General features: G+C 37.4%; 1 protein-coding gene across 3 annotated transcripts; it reads right to left on the bottom strand.

The window, feature by feature from the left end:
• Positions 1–73: 73 nt before the first annotated feature.
• zdhhc16b (zinc finger DHHC-type palmitoyltransferase 16b) lies at positions 74–16,685 on the bottom strand. 3 transcript variants are annotated; one of them, XM_053238642.1, is made up of 12 exons: positions 9,873–10,032; positions 6,772–6,974; positions 6,442–6,604; positions 5,838–6,085; positions 4,385–4,579; positions 4,100–4,188; positions 3,856–3,884; positions 3,610–3,743; positions 2,612–2,697; positions 2,400–2,523; positions 1,085–1,155; positions 74–906 (listed from the first exon to the last, which is right to left on the bottom strand). In XM_053238642.1, exons 4-12 carry the CDS (start codon positions 6,075–6,077, stop codon positions 801–803), a joined length of 1,074 nt encoding a protein of 357 aa, XP_053094617.1. In that variant the 5' UTR covers positions 6,078–6,085; positions 6,442–6,604; positions 6,772–6,974; positions 9,873–10,032; the 3' UTR covers positions 74–800. The 3 variants fall into 3 exon arrangements, with proteins under 3 accessions (XP_053094617.1, XP_034165519.1, XP_026771639.1); XM_034309628.2 differs by lacking the exons at positions 6,772–6,974; positions 9,873–10,032 and adding an exon at positions 16,584–16,685; XM_026915838.3 differs by lacking the exon at positions 6,772–6,974.
• Between the last annotated feature and the right edge of the window lie 35 nt (positions 16,686–16,720).

Consider the following 16,720-nt stretch of genomic DNA (forward strand, 5'->3'; position numbering starts at 1 on the left):
TTAAAAAGCTGCTGGAATCCATATGAAAATGTAACTGCTGGTTTCATCTCAGATGGAAGAGAAGACAATGAAATCTACTCAAAACATGATTTATTATAAAAAGGAAATGTACAAAACTGCTCAGCTGTATGGAGCACAGCTCCGATATCATTTTTATTCACAATGATCATCTTGCTGTTTAGTGAAATGCTGTTGTATTTCAGTCTCATTAATGGCTGATCCTCATCAGCTTATTAGCAGCCAAAACATCTTAATGAATCATTAAAAAAAGAACATAAGATCAGTTTGATGATTGAACGGTGTACCTAATACATGATAAAATTACATCTTTCCAAATATACTTAAAGACACACTGTAAAATTATTTTCAAGATGTTATCATAAAACAAGCAAATTACACATAATTGGACCAACTCCTCAGTAATTACACTTCTTCCAAACTATTTTTCACCATTAATGTCCTTTTAATGAAATGCACAGCCCAAATTAGAAATGTTTCACCCATTAAAATACCTCAAAAGGATGTGTGATGTTTCTCACAAATAACACAAAATACTAAACACACATCCAGGAAAGATCATTTCGCAGTAAGTCTTTGGCACATCCAGTCACTTTTACATTTAAGACACTGCAATACACCACCATAAAAAGGCATAAAATCAGCTTCTCCTTGTCAGGAGACTGAGCAGGGCCTGCACTTCACACCACCGTGATGCTTTGCTAACACAAAAGTGCTGATCGTTGTACTAAGTGGACTGAAATCTGCTGGTTTGAAATGTGGGTTTGTATTTTTTTAAACTTTTATATGGTGTCCATGGCGTCCTGTCTGTGTGGAGGACAGTCCCATGTTAGCCCATCACCACGAGGAGGATGACTGGAGGGTAGCAGTACCCGCGTTATCCACTGACTGGTGAAGAGAATAAGTTTAAAAATATAGTTTTAAGCTAGCTATTTGCAAACCTATTCAGCTTTGCATTAAAGCTAAAATTACATACAAATAAATAAATTAATTTCATGCACATTTTTGTTTTCATCATTACACAGCTCCATAAGTTATCAAAAGTCTAAAAAAGATGCACTTGTACCTCGTTTTCTCCACACCAAACAAGATTTTCCAGTTATTTATTCTTCCATGATGATACGGATTCCTGAAAACCTACACACAGAGGTGTTATTCAGTTATTGTTGAGTCATAAAGAAATAAAATACAAGAGATCAAGGTCTTGTGCATGGTGCCCTGCAGGGTGAATTCCTGGGATAGGCTTTGGATCCGCAGCAACCCTGACCATGATACGTGGTTACTGAAAGTGAGTGAAATGGATTATTTGGGTTTTTATGTGCTCGTAGTGATGTTTAAATCGTTCTGCTTGGTCAGAAGGTGTCGATTAATTTTCTATAACCGACAGTAGTTCCAGCTGCAAGGCGAACCACAGGTATATATTAACACACTCATTCCAATATGTTAAGACATAATATTGTGTCTATAGTAACAGCTAATTCACAGGGAACTGTATGACAGACACTCCATTATTCACACTCAAGTGCCATTATTTAAAAAAAAAAAAACAATGTGTAGCCGCCATAACATAAGCGATACCATGAACTTGTTTCATGGACATTCCACAACTGTAAATGCAATTAGAAGCTGATAAAGTATGATTGTCATTCTTTAATAATTACACTTATACTTCTGTGATGTAAGAGGAAAAAAAAAAAAACTTCAGGACATTATGGAAAACAATCCACTTTGAGGTCATTGTTCTAATTTTCCCATGACATCACGTTCTGAAGTTTATTCTTTAATTATATATAATTAGCTAAGTAATGATAGCAGTAAGTAACCACAGCAACAGATTTTATATAACTACTGACCCTGATGTTCATGCTGAATTATTACAGCAACATCATATAGCATGTTTAGTTACAGTTGTCGACTGCATATTAGCAGAATATAATGAAGTTAACACCTTCAAATTCATCCATATAAATTAGATTAAAAAAAACACCATAAACACCATAATAAAAACATCCGATAATTAAAACAAGTTGTTGCCTATCAATTGATCAAATTACTTTATGTGCCAACTCACCATCTACACATCTGTTTCCAAAATTATGATGTTATCATGACTCATTACAGAGTATAGAGTAATACTGAAAAGTTTTCAAGTTCATTGTGAATGCTTGTCTGCTGTTAACAGAAATTACACTTAGCCTGAAGTTGTAAAACTCACAGTAAATGTTTGATCATTTGTGTATAAAGTTCATTCTGAGCTCCTGCCAGAGAAGGTGTAGTGAAGTAAATGAGAATGTTTAGAATTCTAGGCTATGAATGTAATGACTATCTCAAAAGAAAACCAGGCATATTACCCGTTAATTAGTAGAAAGCAGAAAGCCCACCTTGCCTATCTGCTTCAGACGTTTTTTCTCTTTGCGGTTAATGTGTCTCTCCACACTTGTCTCTCCTCTGGTGATAAGTACAGCATGCCAGATGGTTAGGCCTCCCAAGGCTACTGCCACCGAGCTAAACCCATAAAAGGAAGTGTGTTTTTAAACACTAAGTGTATAAACTGTAAATCTTATGTAACAGATGTAAGGTTGTCACGTCTTACCTGGTTAGCACCCACAGGTAAAGAAGGCTCTTATGAAAAAGCTTCTCCTCATAAGTGAAATGGGGTGGAGGAGTCTGATAATAGCTCTTATGAAGAAACATAAAAAAAAGAACATTAGATGGCAATTTTACAAGTAATCAGATGTCTACTTTAGAAAAACTACCATGTTTCACATCAAGGACTATTTTCTCAATCTAAATCACTTACAGTGATTACTACAGCGATTTAGTAAGCATTTTTTTTATTATAATGTGTTCTAGGTCTGTGGATGATGACAAGCTTGTCTTCTTTCAACATTATACACTTTTCAGACTAGGATGACTTTTGTGTCTACTTTATAATCCTCTTGGTCTGACTGCTTAGTGAGATCACTTCATATCACTGAGACAAAGTAACTCCATGAAGACAAGTGTGTCACTATTCAGTCAGCTGAGTGATGTCATGAAGCCTCTCTGTACAACCTGTCTAAAGGATACTGAAGGCTCATGGGGCTAAACAGATCCCTGTGGCAGTCATGGATCTTCCTGCATGCACACCTTCAAAAAGAGAATGTGCCTTTTCTAATGACCAACTTCAGTGATCAACTCCAAACTCTCCAGGTTGAAAGACCTCATTCAAAAATGAATGACATAAACCAAGGAAAAGGAGCACTTGAGGAACTTGCTTGTTCCTTTCTACCAGTTACTTTGCGATTGTGACTTACCATGTCTAGCATATTTCATGATGAATTTACATCAGATTATTTAATTTAATCATTAACTGTCCCAGTACTGTGGAACAAAATAATAATTTCAGATTTTCTAATCATGGTATATGATACTTGTACACTATCACACTCCTAACTCTTCACAGACCTGAGTCAACTCATCAAGTCCCTTATGAGTCAGGTTTGTTAGAACAGAGAAGACAAATCTCAGCTCTTAATCTAAGATTTAATGCACAAACCTCTTTGCAACCTCTGCCTTTGCAAGACATCTAAAACAGTTCAGTTTGCCTACCTCAATGGCATAGTAAGCGTCTAAGAACATGTCTTTGGCGCTGATGCTGCAGTAGATGCAGCCCATGGTCATATAAAGGCAAAAGGAAAAGAAGTAGCGGTGGTTGAAATGGCCCACACAGTTATTTAACCAGGCTGTAAGACACACAGGTTAAGGAGAAAACCAACAGAATGGCAAATAGGGCTTTAGTTTTCATACAGTTTGGTAGAGAAAAAATAAAAAATAAAGGAAAAAAAAAAAGGATACGACAGTGATGGTCCATTTTTAAAACACACCTGTGAGAAAACAGTTAATTGGAATTCTCAGTATTTAACAGCTGACACATTAAGTATCATTATTGTACTAACAATAAAAATTACAGTAATTATCACAGCAGTTAGATAACACATGCCAACTGTAAACAACATTATATTAATAGCTTTAAAAGGGACAGGTATTTATGTTACATATAATTAAATAGAATAATTATGCTTTAAAGCCAAACTCCTACGTGTTGCAGATACTGCAGTGGTGCGTCCTAGCCGGTTTGGGAACAATACACTTCTTACAAATCGTCACTGTTGGAATATCAGACTTTTCCTGAAATTTAAGTGGATCAAGCACAAACAGCGTTACAGTTCACTGAATTCTCTTAAGTCAATATAACAAATTGTGATGCAAACTGAAAATATTCAAATGTTTGGCTCAAAGCCCTCATGACTGGATGACTGATTTAGTCCATGAGTAATAATGTAGTAGGGAAAAAACTTAGGTTAAGAGGCAATGAATGACGTACCTGTGGAGAATATCCAGGCGATGTTGTGATGGCCTTGTAGTAATGAAACACAATATTTACAAGATTCCAGTGGCCATAGCAGATGTGCCAGATGATCCAGTGTGTCGGGTAAGTGTGTATGATCAGTGGCAGGACGCAGAGGTAGACAATCAGTACTACAGAACTGGTGAGAGCAATCACCAGACACACAAACACCTTCATAAAAAAGGAGAAGAAAGTATTAGACACCAGGAGCTTTAATAAATGTTTTTAAAATTTTGTACTTTTTTGTCCTATTTTGTAATTTTAGTGTGCTTTCACATATGCAGCATTTAGTCCATTTGAATTAAACCCCTTGGTGTGAATTTTTTTGGGCAGGTGAGACGCAACAATCACACTCATGTATGGAGCAAAACAACTGGTCCAAGAGCATCTAAGTGAAGTGGACTCAGTTCAGTTCAAAGCGTTTTTTGTGACTCTGAATTGGCTTAACTGCAGGAAGTAAACTGAACACATTGGGTACTTTGTTATACACGATTTTACTGTACTTTGTACAGTATATTCTCCTAGATGTGAGCTGCGAAACTGAGCCGCAAGCTGCGAAAGGGCAGAGCTGTAGCACCGCAGAAATGCCATTTGGATGGCGTACATAAAATTTTATTTATATAGTTATGTAACCGTTTATTTAGTGCAGGCTCTGGGTTCTCAGTGCTTTTCGTAATTTTTTTTACACAAGCTTTCATACTACAGGAAATTACGTGTGATTAAGTCTTTAGGCAACACTTCTACATTTCTGTGGCCTCTCGGCTCCAGTGTACAGACATCAATACTTTAACCACCAGTGAGTAAACCAAGCGTGACAGTGGCTGTGTATCAGTGTTGACAGTGTCACTTTACTGAGTATGTTATGAGAGTGTAAAAAACTGTTCATTGACCCCCTTTTGATCACAGAACACAGATTCATTTTAGTAAGAGTATAGTCCAACTGTTCAAATATAAGGCAGTTTAGACAAATAGATACAATCAGATTTATTTACTAGAGCTGTGAAATTTTTATTCCTGTCTGTTTCACTACAGAGCCCAAACCAATACAACAGGAGACATTTTGTAATTTTCCTAGATTAATTAAAATTGCAGTCAGACTCAAGATGACATTATTCTATGATTATTTAGGTTAATAACATTCTATAAGAAAACACATCACTGTGAGTGGCATAATTTTAAACACATCTAATTGCTTGTAAGAAAAACAAAGTTAGTCCATTGACAACTAACAAAGCACAAAGGGAAACAGAGACTAATTTTACAATTAGTACAATACATGCAAGAAAAAAATTAAGCACCTGGATGGAGCACAAAATATAATACTGATATTTTGAGGTATTCCACAATACCCATAGAGTATGTGAGTAAATATATAACATATAATTGATTATTGACTAATCAAAACTAAAAATCATTTCAGTCAACTCACCACCCCAAACCAGCGGGTCAGGTTGTCCACCAACCAGTAAACAGGTTCAAAGATTGAGTCAAGCACCGTATCCCAGTTGGTGAGGATGTTGAAGTAGAGAGAGTTGAAAATGACTTTTCCATAGCTCCATAACTGCCGGAGTGGGCCAGGCCGCTTGCCTTGGCTCTGCTGGGGACACAGGCGGACCCAGCGCACTGAGAGACGCATGAGCCTTGAGAAATAACACCTCCAGCTATGCATCCCTCTTCCTGAAACACACAAATGCACAAGCACATGAGATGCACAACTGCCTCGCTCCATCAGACCATAGTCATTCACATAAAAGTAAAATCTGCAAGTAGCCACGTGTAAGTTGCAACCAGGGGAGCTATATACAATATAGTCATATACCATGCAATCTTAGAAAGTAAACATGGACTCAAAAAAACGGAGCTGTCTGAAACAGCAAAAAGCATGGTAGACATAAAATGATTAAATTGGAAATCAGCAATCGGGAATGTCCAAAAGTGCCAAATACCCCCTCAATGTGAGATCTGCCTTAATCATATTTCATCAAAAATACTAATACATGTCACTCTAAAAAGTGAATTAGAATTAGTCTTACCTGGCCTTTATTTCTTTTCTTCCATTAAAAGGAAACTTAAGGTGTCTGAATCATTTAAAAAAAAAAAAAGTCATCAGATCATCTAAATGCAAGCAAGAAAACATCTTCCATCTTCAGCGATCAGAGACTGCAACATTCCAGTACCAGCGATGATGTCCTGATCCTTTACAAAGAAGCAAAAGCATCAGTTTCATTAAAGTTGAGAGCTCATTCTAATCTCTGCAAAACAAACACTGTTAGAAACTAGGGCAAGGTGATCGAATAGGTCCCAAAAAAAAAAAAAAAAAAAAAAAAAAAAAAACCTCTCTAAATATTTTAGCAATTTCTTACCTATACACTTTCCGTTACGAACGCCACAAGATACAAGACCACTGTAACTCAGCACTGAATTAATTTCCTCAAGGGAAAATGTCCTCAAGTCATCTGATACAGTATCAGTTCCAAAGAATAGACCCGACTTGGGTCTTGCAAGGTGCAGCTCATGAATTGTTAAAGGGATTTCAAAAGTCACCACAACACACCATGGAGCCTTGCTAATTTGGGAACAGGAGAAGGTGAACGGAGAAGGAGAAGTCACAACTGCCTTAAGCAAACTTGAGAAAGTCATTTGATTAAGTGGAGCCATTTCACCTGCACCAATTTTAGATCAAATGTCAATGAATATCCTTAAAAAAATAGGAAAGTATGCTCTGTCCTCTGAAATCAGAATAGGAAAAGAAACAAGATCAGCTATTAAATGTGGCCATGCATGGTAAGTGAGCAAGTTAGATATGTACAATGGACATAAAAAGTACACAAACCCCTGGTAAAATGGTAGGTTTTTCGTGAAGTAAAAAAATGAAACTAAGATAAATCATCAGAACTTTTCCCACCTTTAATGTGAAATTGCAAAGTATACAAAGTGAAAAATGATCAGAAACATTTTTAGAGAGAAAAAAAAAAAAGAAAAAACATACAATAACCTAATCGCATAAGTGTGCAGACACCTAAACTTTGTTGAAACACCTTTTGATTTTATTAAACCACTCAGTCTTTTTAGGTAAGAGTCTATCAGAGTGGCACATCTTGACCTTTTTCCCCACTTTCTTCCAAAGACATGCTAGAGCCGTCAAATTGTGAAGGCAGGTCACCCCACAGATTTTTAGTTGGATTCAGGCCTGTGTCCTGTGATGTGTTGGCACCCTGTCCCCTGGGATAGGTTTATCCTATGTAGGATGAGTGGTCCAGAAAATAAATGGAGTGATCTTTTGGTTAAGCCATTCCTTTGTTGATTTGGATGTATGATTTGGCTCACCGTTGTGCTGAAATGTGAAATTCCTTTTCATCTTCAGCTTACTAGCAGATGCCTGAATGTTTTGCACTAAAATCAACTGGTATTTGTAGCTATTAATGATTCCCTCCACCTTGATAAAAGCCCCAGGTCCAGCTGAAAAAAAGCAGCTCTAAAGCATGATGCTGCCACCACCATGCTTCACCATGGTATGGTGTACTTTTGGTGATGGGCTTTTTTTCACCAAACATATCTTTTGGAATTATGGAATTATTATACCTCTTGGAATTGGTCTCATCAGACCATAACACATTTTGCCACATGGGTTGTGGTGATTTAATTGGGCTTGGATGTTTTTTGTGAGAAAAGGCTTCCATCGAGCCTCCCTACTCCATAGCCCAGTCATGTGAAGAATAAGAGATTGTTGTCACATGCAGAGAGTAATCAGTACTTGTCAGCTATTCCTGCAGTTCTTTTAATGTTCTTTTTAATGTCTCTTGGCAGCCTCCCTGGTATGTTTTTGTCTTCTCCTTTTGAAATTTTGGAGGGACGTCCTGTTCTTGTTGATGTCACTGTGGTGCTCTATTTTGTCCACTTGTTGATGATGGCCTTCACGGTGTTCCATGGTACAACTAATGTTTTGGAAATGTTTTTGTACCTCTCTCTTGATCGATATCTTTCAACAGTGGGACCCTGGACAGGTTTCTTAAGCTCCTTGAGGACCATATCTTCAGCAGTCAGATAAAACCAAGAAGACATCAAGAAAATCCTACAGAAACAGCTGGTGTTTATTTGGGGTTAATCGGAATAATTTCATTGAAGACAGCTGTACAATAATTACTTTTGAACATGAGATTAAATGTGAGTGGTTCATTCTGAACACAGCCACATCCCCAATTATAAAAGAATGTGCACACTTATGCAGCAAGTTTATTGTAACTTTTTTTTGTTTTTCCTATTTTTCCCTAAAAGGTTTCTGATTGTTTTTCATTAATTTTATACAATGTAATTTCACACTGAGGGTGGATAAAGTTGGTTTCATCTTGACCTTGGTTTCATTGGTTTCATTTTTTTAATTCACAATAACCTGTCATTTTAACTGGGGTGTGTAGACTTTTTACATCCACTGTAAATACATTTTTGGCACAGTTTTAGGTTCACATGCCACCTGTCTGCACTTGAAGGGCATGGAAACCCAAACCTGCCCTTGGTTCTACTGCCATGATTATGACTGACTGATTGTAACCCTGCACCAGGCCTAGTCCCTGATATCCTTCTCCACTTTCACTAGATCCAGTGTAAATAGTAAACTCCTTTTCCATTGTTCCAGCGCGATCAGTGACAGGTCACTCAAACACATACAGAGTAAATGAATGAATTATTTGTTTGACAGGATATTAATTCCTATCACATGTCTGAAAGCCCATTCGTAACTATTACAAGCCTGATAACTACCACTAAACACATACAGCTTTTTAAAACTGACAAATATTGCATAAAATAATGAAGGTGAAGATTAACCATAGTTTGATATTACTCTTAGCCCCGCTGTATTTCACATTGCTCTCTTTATACATACAGTGGATATAAAAAGTTTACACACCCCTGTTAAAATGGCAGGTTGAAATGCAGTTAAACCACGTCAGCACCTTTTCACCTTCATTGTGAAATTGCAACATATAAAATAAATCAAGTGACAAACAACCACAAATGTTTTAGGGGAAAAAAAACAACAGAAAACTTGTAAACTCCAGCTTGCATGAGATGAGTTACAGACATGAGCTACTTTCCCCTGAAAAGACTTAGCAACACTGGTTGACTAATATCAGAAGAAACATATGTTATATTTTAACATTGGGTTTTTTTATATTATTATTATTATAATTTGGGTTTAAATTGCAGTGTTTATGTTACTGTCTAGAGTTAAATATCGCGGTGTAAGACAGTTGTGTAACACTGGTGACCTTTTGAGCTAAATGCTTTAGCTTTCCTGTGAGGATGGTGACTAGCTGTACTGTAGCTAGCACACAGGAGGAAAGGCTTTAACCACACAGTCATGTCAATGCTAGCTGCTCCACATCATGATTTACTGTGGATGTTGCAGTGAAACAGTGAAGAACTGGTCATTGTGTTAACACACTAACTCAGCTCAGCTACTCACCACTTCCTGGTACCGTGAAATTACAGGACCGGTCCGGTTCACAGCGCTGATATTCATTGCATTTTAATAAAAATTTATTTAACACTGTAGAATTCTGATAGCTTGAAAAACAAAAAAAAAGAAAAAAAGAAAATCTTGTTCTTCTTTAGTGTTTTCTGGCGAATGGTGAAGCGCCATTTGGCTCATTATCGCCACCAGCTGGGCTGGAGTGTGGAGACAGTCTACTATCCATCCATCCATCCATCTTCTGTACTGCTTATCCTACACAGGGTCACAGGGAGCCTGGAGCCTATCCCAGGGGACTCAGGGCACAAGGCAGGGGACACCCTGGACAGGGTACCAGTCCATCGCAGGGCACAATCACACACTCACTATTAGAGAAGCCACTCAGACAGCAAGCCGTATCTTTGGACTGGGAGAGGAAACCAGAGTACCCAGTGAACACCCCTTAAGCATGGGGAGAACATGCAAAGTCCACACACACACACACACAGAGAGAGAGAGAGAGAGAGAGAGAGAGAGAGAGAGAAGACGGGAATCAAACCCTCAACCCCGGAGATGCGAGGCAAACATGCTGATTACTAAGCCACCATGCCCCCCCAGGCTTATACTTAATTGATACTTAATACTTAATTGCAATACTTAATTGTCTTCTTTATCTTTCCCCAATGCTTTCAATTCATTCTTAAGTTGATCTCTTTCTCTGTTATATACATACTGCAAGAGTACTACTACACTATATGGGCAAAGGTTTGTAGATACCTAACCATCACACCCATATGTGGGCTTTCTCCAAACTGTTGCCACAAAGTTGGCCACACACAACTGTCTACAATGCCTGTGTATGCTGAAGCATTACAATTTCCATTCACTGGAACTAAAAGGCTGAAACTTTTTCCAGCTTGACAATGCCCCTGAGCACAAAGTGAGGTCTATAAGGACATGCCATGCATGTGAAATCGTGTACTGTGACAGTACCTACTGCATTCGATTCAGTACCTACTGCTAGGGCATTGATACAGTACATACTGATCTGTATATGTGTGTAGTATGAATACAATCCAGACATACTACATCCACCATTTTGGCATTGTCATGTGACCTACGAGATCATAATAACCGCAAAAACTTAAAAGAGCCCACCAGATTAGAGCACCTGCACTGCAACTGTTTTTTTTTTTTTTCTTGTTTAAACCTTCAACACGATAACAATTTACTCAGGTGTTGTTAAACAAGTACAGTTTAACCACAAGGAACAATGTTTAATACCTACAGCACTTACACTTAAAAAGAGCCAACATGCTGCCTTCCACCATTTTTGATTCTGGCAGCTCTTCCGCGCCGTAGGGTAGAAGGAATATTCAGACGTGGCTATGGTTTACCAAGTTTGGAGTGAAAGAATGTGGCCTGCACAGAGCCCTGACCTCAACCCCACTAAACACCTCTGGGATGAACTGGAACACTGACCTCCAGAACCCCCGGCCTCCTCAACCAACATCAGCGCCTGACCTCAATAATGCTCTTGTAGCTGAATGAACAAATCCACAAATCCACACACAGTGTATGTTGGCTATGTAGAGCATGTACATTCTGGTTTTTGTTTATTTTTCACTTGTTTGTACCTTCAGCAAGAGATGAACTATGGAGAGTATGAGGCAGGGGTGGCTCAGTGGTTAAGGCTCAGGGTTGCTGATCAGAAGGTTTAACAAGCTGAGATGTGTGAATGGGTGAGTTTTACTGTACTGCACTTGTATAGGTGACAATACTGACTGTCTGCCTATCTAATATGGTATAGAAGCAACATATAATTGTGCTTAGAGGTTAAATATCATTACATGAAGCTATTAAATACTAAATACAACTTAACAAATTTCATGCACCAAGCTTGACTGCTTTTGTTATAATATGCAGGGTGCAATAAGGGCTCATGGCCACTATGGGGCCTCCAAGAGTTACTCTGTCCGCACACACTCTCAGAAAAAAGGTGGGCTTACCTTGTCGCTGAGGTGTACCCTTAACTTTTGTAGTTTTAACATGTATCTTTCACCTAGAAATGTGGATATCATGTACAAAAAGTTACATAATTGGACTGTACTTTAGAGTAAAGCTTTAAAGATACAGTATATAGGGACTTTCTAGGTCAGGGGGGTCCAATCTTATCCTCAAAGGGCCGGTAAGAGCAGAAGCCACATCTGATTCCACCTGTTAAATCAGTCCACATGGGCTTTCAATAGACTCATGTGTGGCTTTGGCTCGGTTGGAACGAAAACTTGCACCCACACCGGCCCTTTGCGGGTAAGATCGGACACCTCTGCACTAAAGGTACAAAAGGATACCAACTCAGCCGCAAGGAATGTTACAGTTTAGTACCCTTTTTTCTGTGAGAGTAGAAAAAATATAAAGGGTAATAGATCCTATGTATATCAACTAAAAAAAAATTAAAAGAGAAGAGGTCAATTTAAAGTTCATTATTAGTATTTATTCATAATTATACCACCAGCAGCTGAACTGTTGAATTCAGGTCTGTGTTGACTTTCCCTCACCATTTTCCCTGTCATCTTAATGGATGATCAATTAATGTATTAGCTGTATTATATGTGAAGTTTGTTAGATGACTCTTTGGAAGAGTGAGGGAATTAATCTATAGGTGTAGACTTCCAGAGCAGAACTTCAGATAAATCATTGTGATCTGACAGTTTGATTTATGGCTTTGGGAAAAAATGGTAGACAAAACTGTTATGTAAGCCTGACCAATAAAATAATAAAATACTTTGAAAGAATTGACACTTTAAAAAACTACTCCATCTGTTTTACATCGCTGTCCATGTAACTTTGTTTACTCTAGTTAGAAGGCTTATGTATGGGTAACAAATGTTTTTTCATCTATCTTATGGTATCATTTTATTTTTTATTTAAGGTCAGTTGAAGGCACAGAAATATAAAGTAGCTCACCATTCAATGTAAATGTAGTGTGCAAATTACCAAGGAAATCACTTCATTCACGTTCATGCTTAATAATGTGGGTAAGCATGTTGCTATTTTAAATTCTGCTCCTTGTCAGCTTTTCCTGCATGTTCCAACTTGTTCGGCAAGTGGCCACTTGTGTGACATATAGTGGGGTCCAAAGGTCTGAGACCACACTGAAAAACTGGGATTTATTTATTTATTTTGCATTTAAATTGAAATTGAAATAAACCAAACTAAACAGAAGTTTACAGAATTTTGATCTATTTAAATCAAAAAAGTAAATGTTCAATATCTTGAATATGTAATATTGAAGATTCTGCACTATTTCTAGGTCCCTATTTAAATGTAAGTGTTTTTTAATTTAAATGTAAGTGAATTTGTGATATTTACCACGTTATCTGCTTTGTACAAAAGGTCAGATTTTCATCATGTCTAATCTCTTCTATTGAAGCATGTGTTCAGATGACATTCTGATGGATTTGATTGAAAATCAATTATAAGGATTTGCACAAACTTGTGGAATCCGTGCCAGCTCGAGTGCACACTGTCATTAAAGCAAAAAGGGGACGAACCAAATACTAACTCTGAAATTCATGTAAATATTTCAAAGGTTATGATTTTCATTCAAGTTGTTGTCAGTAATATAATTTGTAATTGTTGTATTAAATTATAGAATGCCAAAATAGAAGCATTTTCACTACAGGTCTCAGATTTTGGACCCCACTGTAGGTGTTGCCATGCACTTCCAAGTTGTAAAGTGAAGTGGATGAAGGCATGGTAGAAAGAGTATTGAAATAGGGGGTTACTCTTCCAATTTCAAGTGAAGTGAGGTAGGACTGGACTGTTAAGAGGCAAAAGGTGAAATCTGCTGCCACAGCCAGTCACAGTGCATAATAACAGAGTGAGTCACCATTTAAAGACTTTGGAAAGAGGCTTTCCGCACCATAGCCAAACCATAAGCAAGGAACACTCATCGCAAAAGCCTGACTGGCAGAAGTGGAATTCAAAACCATTCCACAGAGACTAGAGCCTAACTCCAGCCACTTGGCCACACTACCTCATGTTCTAAGAAGAATTTCATCCACAGCCATGGGAGTGGTGACTAGGGCTGCCAAGAACACGAGAATGGGAATCAAACCCATGTGTTTTGGGAAGATTGTATACTGGAAAGTTGAAACCATAGCTGGGTATGGTGCTGTTGATTTCTAAAAATGCTGCTCCTCTAGTCTGATCTGGCATTCACTTGGTGAGTAGGTTACAAGAGGTTACAGGAGCTTTAGTAAAATCAGCAACTGCAGTCAAGTAGGCCTGTAATCACACTGCTAGTTTGTATGTTTTTCATGCTTCTTATTTTCTCAGCTCATCTTCTTAACTGAGTATGCAGGGAGTATGCATGGAGACCTGTCCCTTCCCTTTTACATAAAGTTAGCATTTTGCATCCATGAGTGTCAGCATCAGTATGAGAGAACTTACAAGTAGCTAATGATAATGTAGCTAATATAAATTAGCTAACAAAAGGAAATACTACTGGTCAAGTAGTGCAGTGAAACCATAAGAAATCACAAGAAGTTGAGAAAAAAAAAAGGTAGTTCACCAATATGTACATCTTTCTTGTACCATGTAAAAAAGGAAAGGGGGAAAAAAAGCATGTGGTCTATGCAAAACATCCAGATGCTAACAAATGACAAGAAGTGTGTAACCTTCTGATTCTCAGTGCTAGTCATTTGTCTGAGCCATTCCTCTCGATGTATAACTATCATATGCAGAATGAAATACTTTCTTTAAACATATACATTAAGGGTATGTTTAGAGTCATATTGGGTAGGAATATAGTAAAGCAGTATTGGGTTATTTGTAATAAATACCATATACTAACATAATATAACCAAGGACAAGAAGCAATGTCTATGTTCATTTCTAAAGCTAAAATCTCAATTATAATAAATGGTTAATTATCTAAAGCTTTTGTATGTCTAAAGTAGCATTACTGAGTCAGAGAAAACAATTTTCTCCAATGTTGGTGATCTATATATATATATATATATATATATATATATATATATATATATAGTAGTTTTCCTCATCAATATTTGTTCGACAATCTACACCCCAGAGGAGTATTTTAAAAAAATACGCTGAAACAAATAAATTATCCTTGCCAAAAAAATTATTTTTTTATCATGGTTACATTTGACCCTGTCCTGTTTCCCGGGTGTACAAATATGAGGTTGCACACATGTAAAACAGTTTCAAACTTCTTCAACTATCAGATTTCTCAAATTACCTGTTTGAATGCATTTCAAGCAAGAAACTCCTCCTGAGAGCATTACAGATCATTGTCATTGTGTGTTGTGCTTATATCAAGACCAGCTTTATATAAGACCAAAACGTTTTGGCCATGAACAGTATGTTTGGCAAATATATGGAGGTGGGTCATTGATGCCCTCATGCCTGTCACAGACAATTCACTGCCAAGCCACCAGGGGGCACTCTCCACTGAGATTTGAACTTTTTCCTTGGTTGTCATTCCTATTTCCTGTTTCCTGGACAACGTATATAAAGCACAAGGACAATTAATGTAATTGTGAAGCCTTACTATTGGCCTGTTCAGTAGTGTGAGTTCTGAGCTGTTGAGTTATCTTGCTTGTTGTATTGTGTATGACCTCTTTGAATTGCCCTCTGGATTTGTCTGCCTATCTGATCACCTGTGTATTGACTCTTCCTGTGTTTCTGACTTTGCCTTTTGGAAATTGTTTTGGGCCTGACTGAATCTGTGATTATTCTGTATTTGACCCAGACTGGTATTTTTCACACTGATTACTGGTAGTGTGTCATTAAACCTCTTGCGTTCGGATCCTCCTGTTGTCTGAGTCATCAGATGTTTTGTGGCTGGTGGAGCAGAGGCTCTTACAAAAAATTTGGTGACACATCAAATGTACCACACCATTTCATGCACCCACAGAATGAAGCAACAATACACTATATCCCTGTTAAGAGACACGCAAGAAGAACTCATTTGCACCAGATGCAACATTGTGGTCTGTTTATATGGAGGTGATATTAATTTATGACAAAAGTTCATAAAAGTTAAAGTTAATAAAACGCAATATTGCAGCATGCAACAGGTCCCTATAAGAACAGAACAGCTGTTGGTGTGAAAACACATTGATTATAAATAGGCTTTGATTTGCTGATTTGAACTAAAACACAAAAGTGTTTTGCAAGTGGTGTGTTTGTAGCAGCCTGGGTGAAAAGGTGACACTTAACTACAGCGCCAGCGGTCCCTGCGATAAGTTATGACATGATGAATTCTGCCAAATAACCGGATATTTCAGCCAAAAACTCGGTTGCCCCTGCCAGGAGGTTAAATCTTGCCCATAGATAGTCTAGAGAGAAAACTTTTTTTTATCACAAAACATGACTAAAACTACCACACACTACTGTATTTCTTTTTGTTTTATTTGTCTCCAATGTTATTTGTTTATGAACCATAGTTTTTAATAGTTCCTATTTTCATACCATATTGTTATTTTGTTCCAATATTGTACTTGTTCCAATAATTGTTATTGCCTGGTTTTCTGTTTCCTGCTTTCATCTATTTTTGCATATTTGTGACACTTAATTGTTTTAGAGCTTCAAACCAAATGTAATATAAGACAAAAACAACCTGAGTAAACACAAAATACAGTTTTTAAATGATCAGTTCATTTATTGATGAAAAAAAAAATTTCAACACCAACTTACCTTGTGTGAAAAAAGTGATTGCCCTTTAGTTACTCAGTCAAACCATTAACCAAATTTAATTGAAAACAGTGTTGAAGTAGACTCGTCACTGAAAGAGAACCTGTGCAATGTGGCGCAGGCTAAAAGGTCTCTACGAG

This window comes from Pangasianodon hypophthalmus, chromosome 12 (assembly GCF_027358585.1).
Source record: "Pangasianodon hypophthalmus isolate fPanHyp1 chromosome 12, fPanHyp1.pri, whole genome shotgun sequence".
NCBI lineage: Eukaryota > Metazoa > Chordata > Actinopteri > Siluriformes > Pangasiidae > Pangasianodon > Pangasianodon hypophthalmus.

What these genes read in the sequence shown, in the direction of transcription:
- zdhhc16b (XM_034309628.2), bottom strand. Translation starts at nt 6,077, where the DNA reads ATGCATAGCTGGAGGTGTTATTTCTCAAGGCTCATGCGTCTCTCAGTG. An exon ending in TGACCCGCTGGTTTGGGGTG is followed by an intron (nt 4,580 to 5,837) that starts GTGAGTTGACTG and finishes TTTTTTATGAAG; the next exon opens with GTGTTTGTGTGTCTGGTGAT. An exon ending in CGCCTGGATATTCTCCACAG is followed by an intron (nt 4,189 to 4,384) that starts GTACGTCATTCA and finishes CTTAAATTTCAG; the next exon opens with GAAAAGTCTGATATTCCAAC.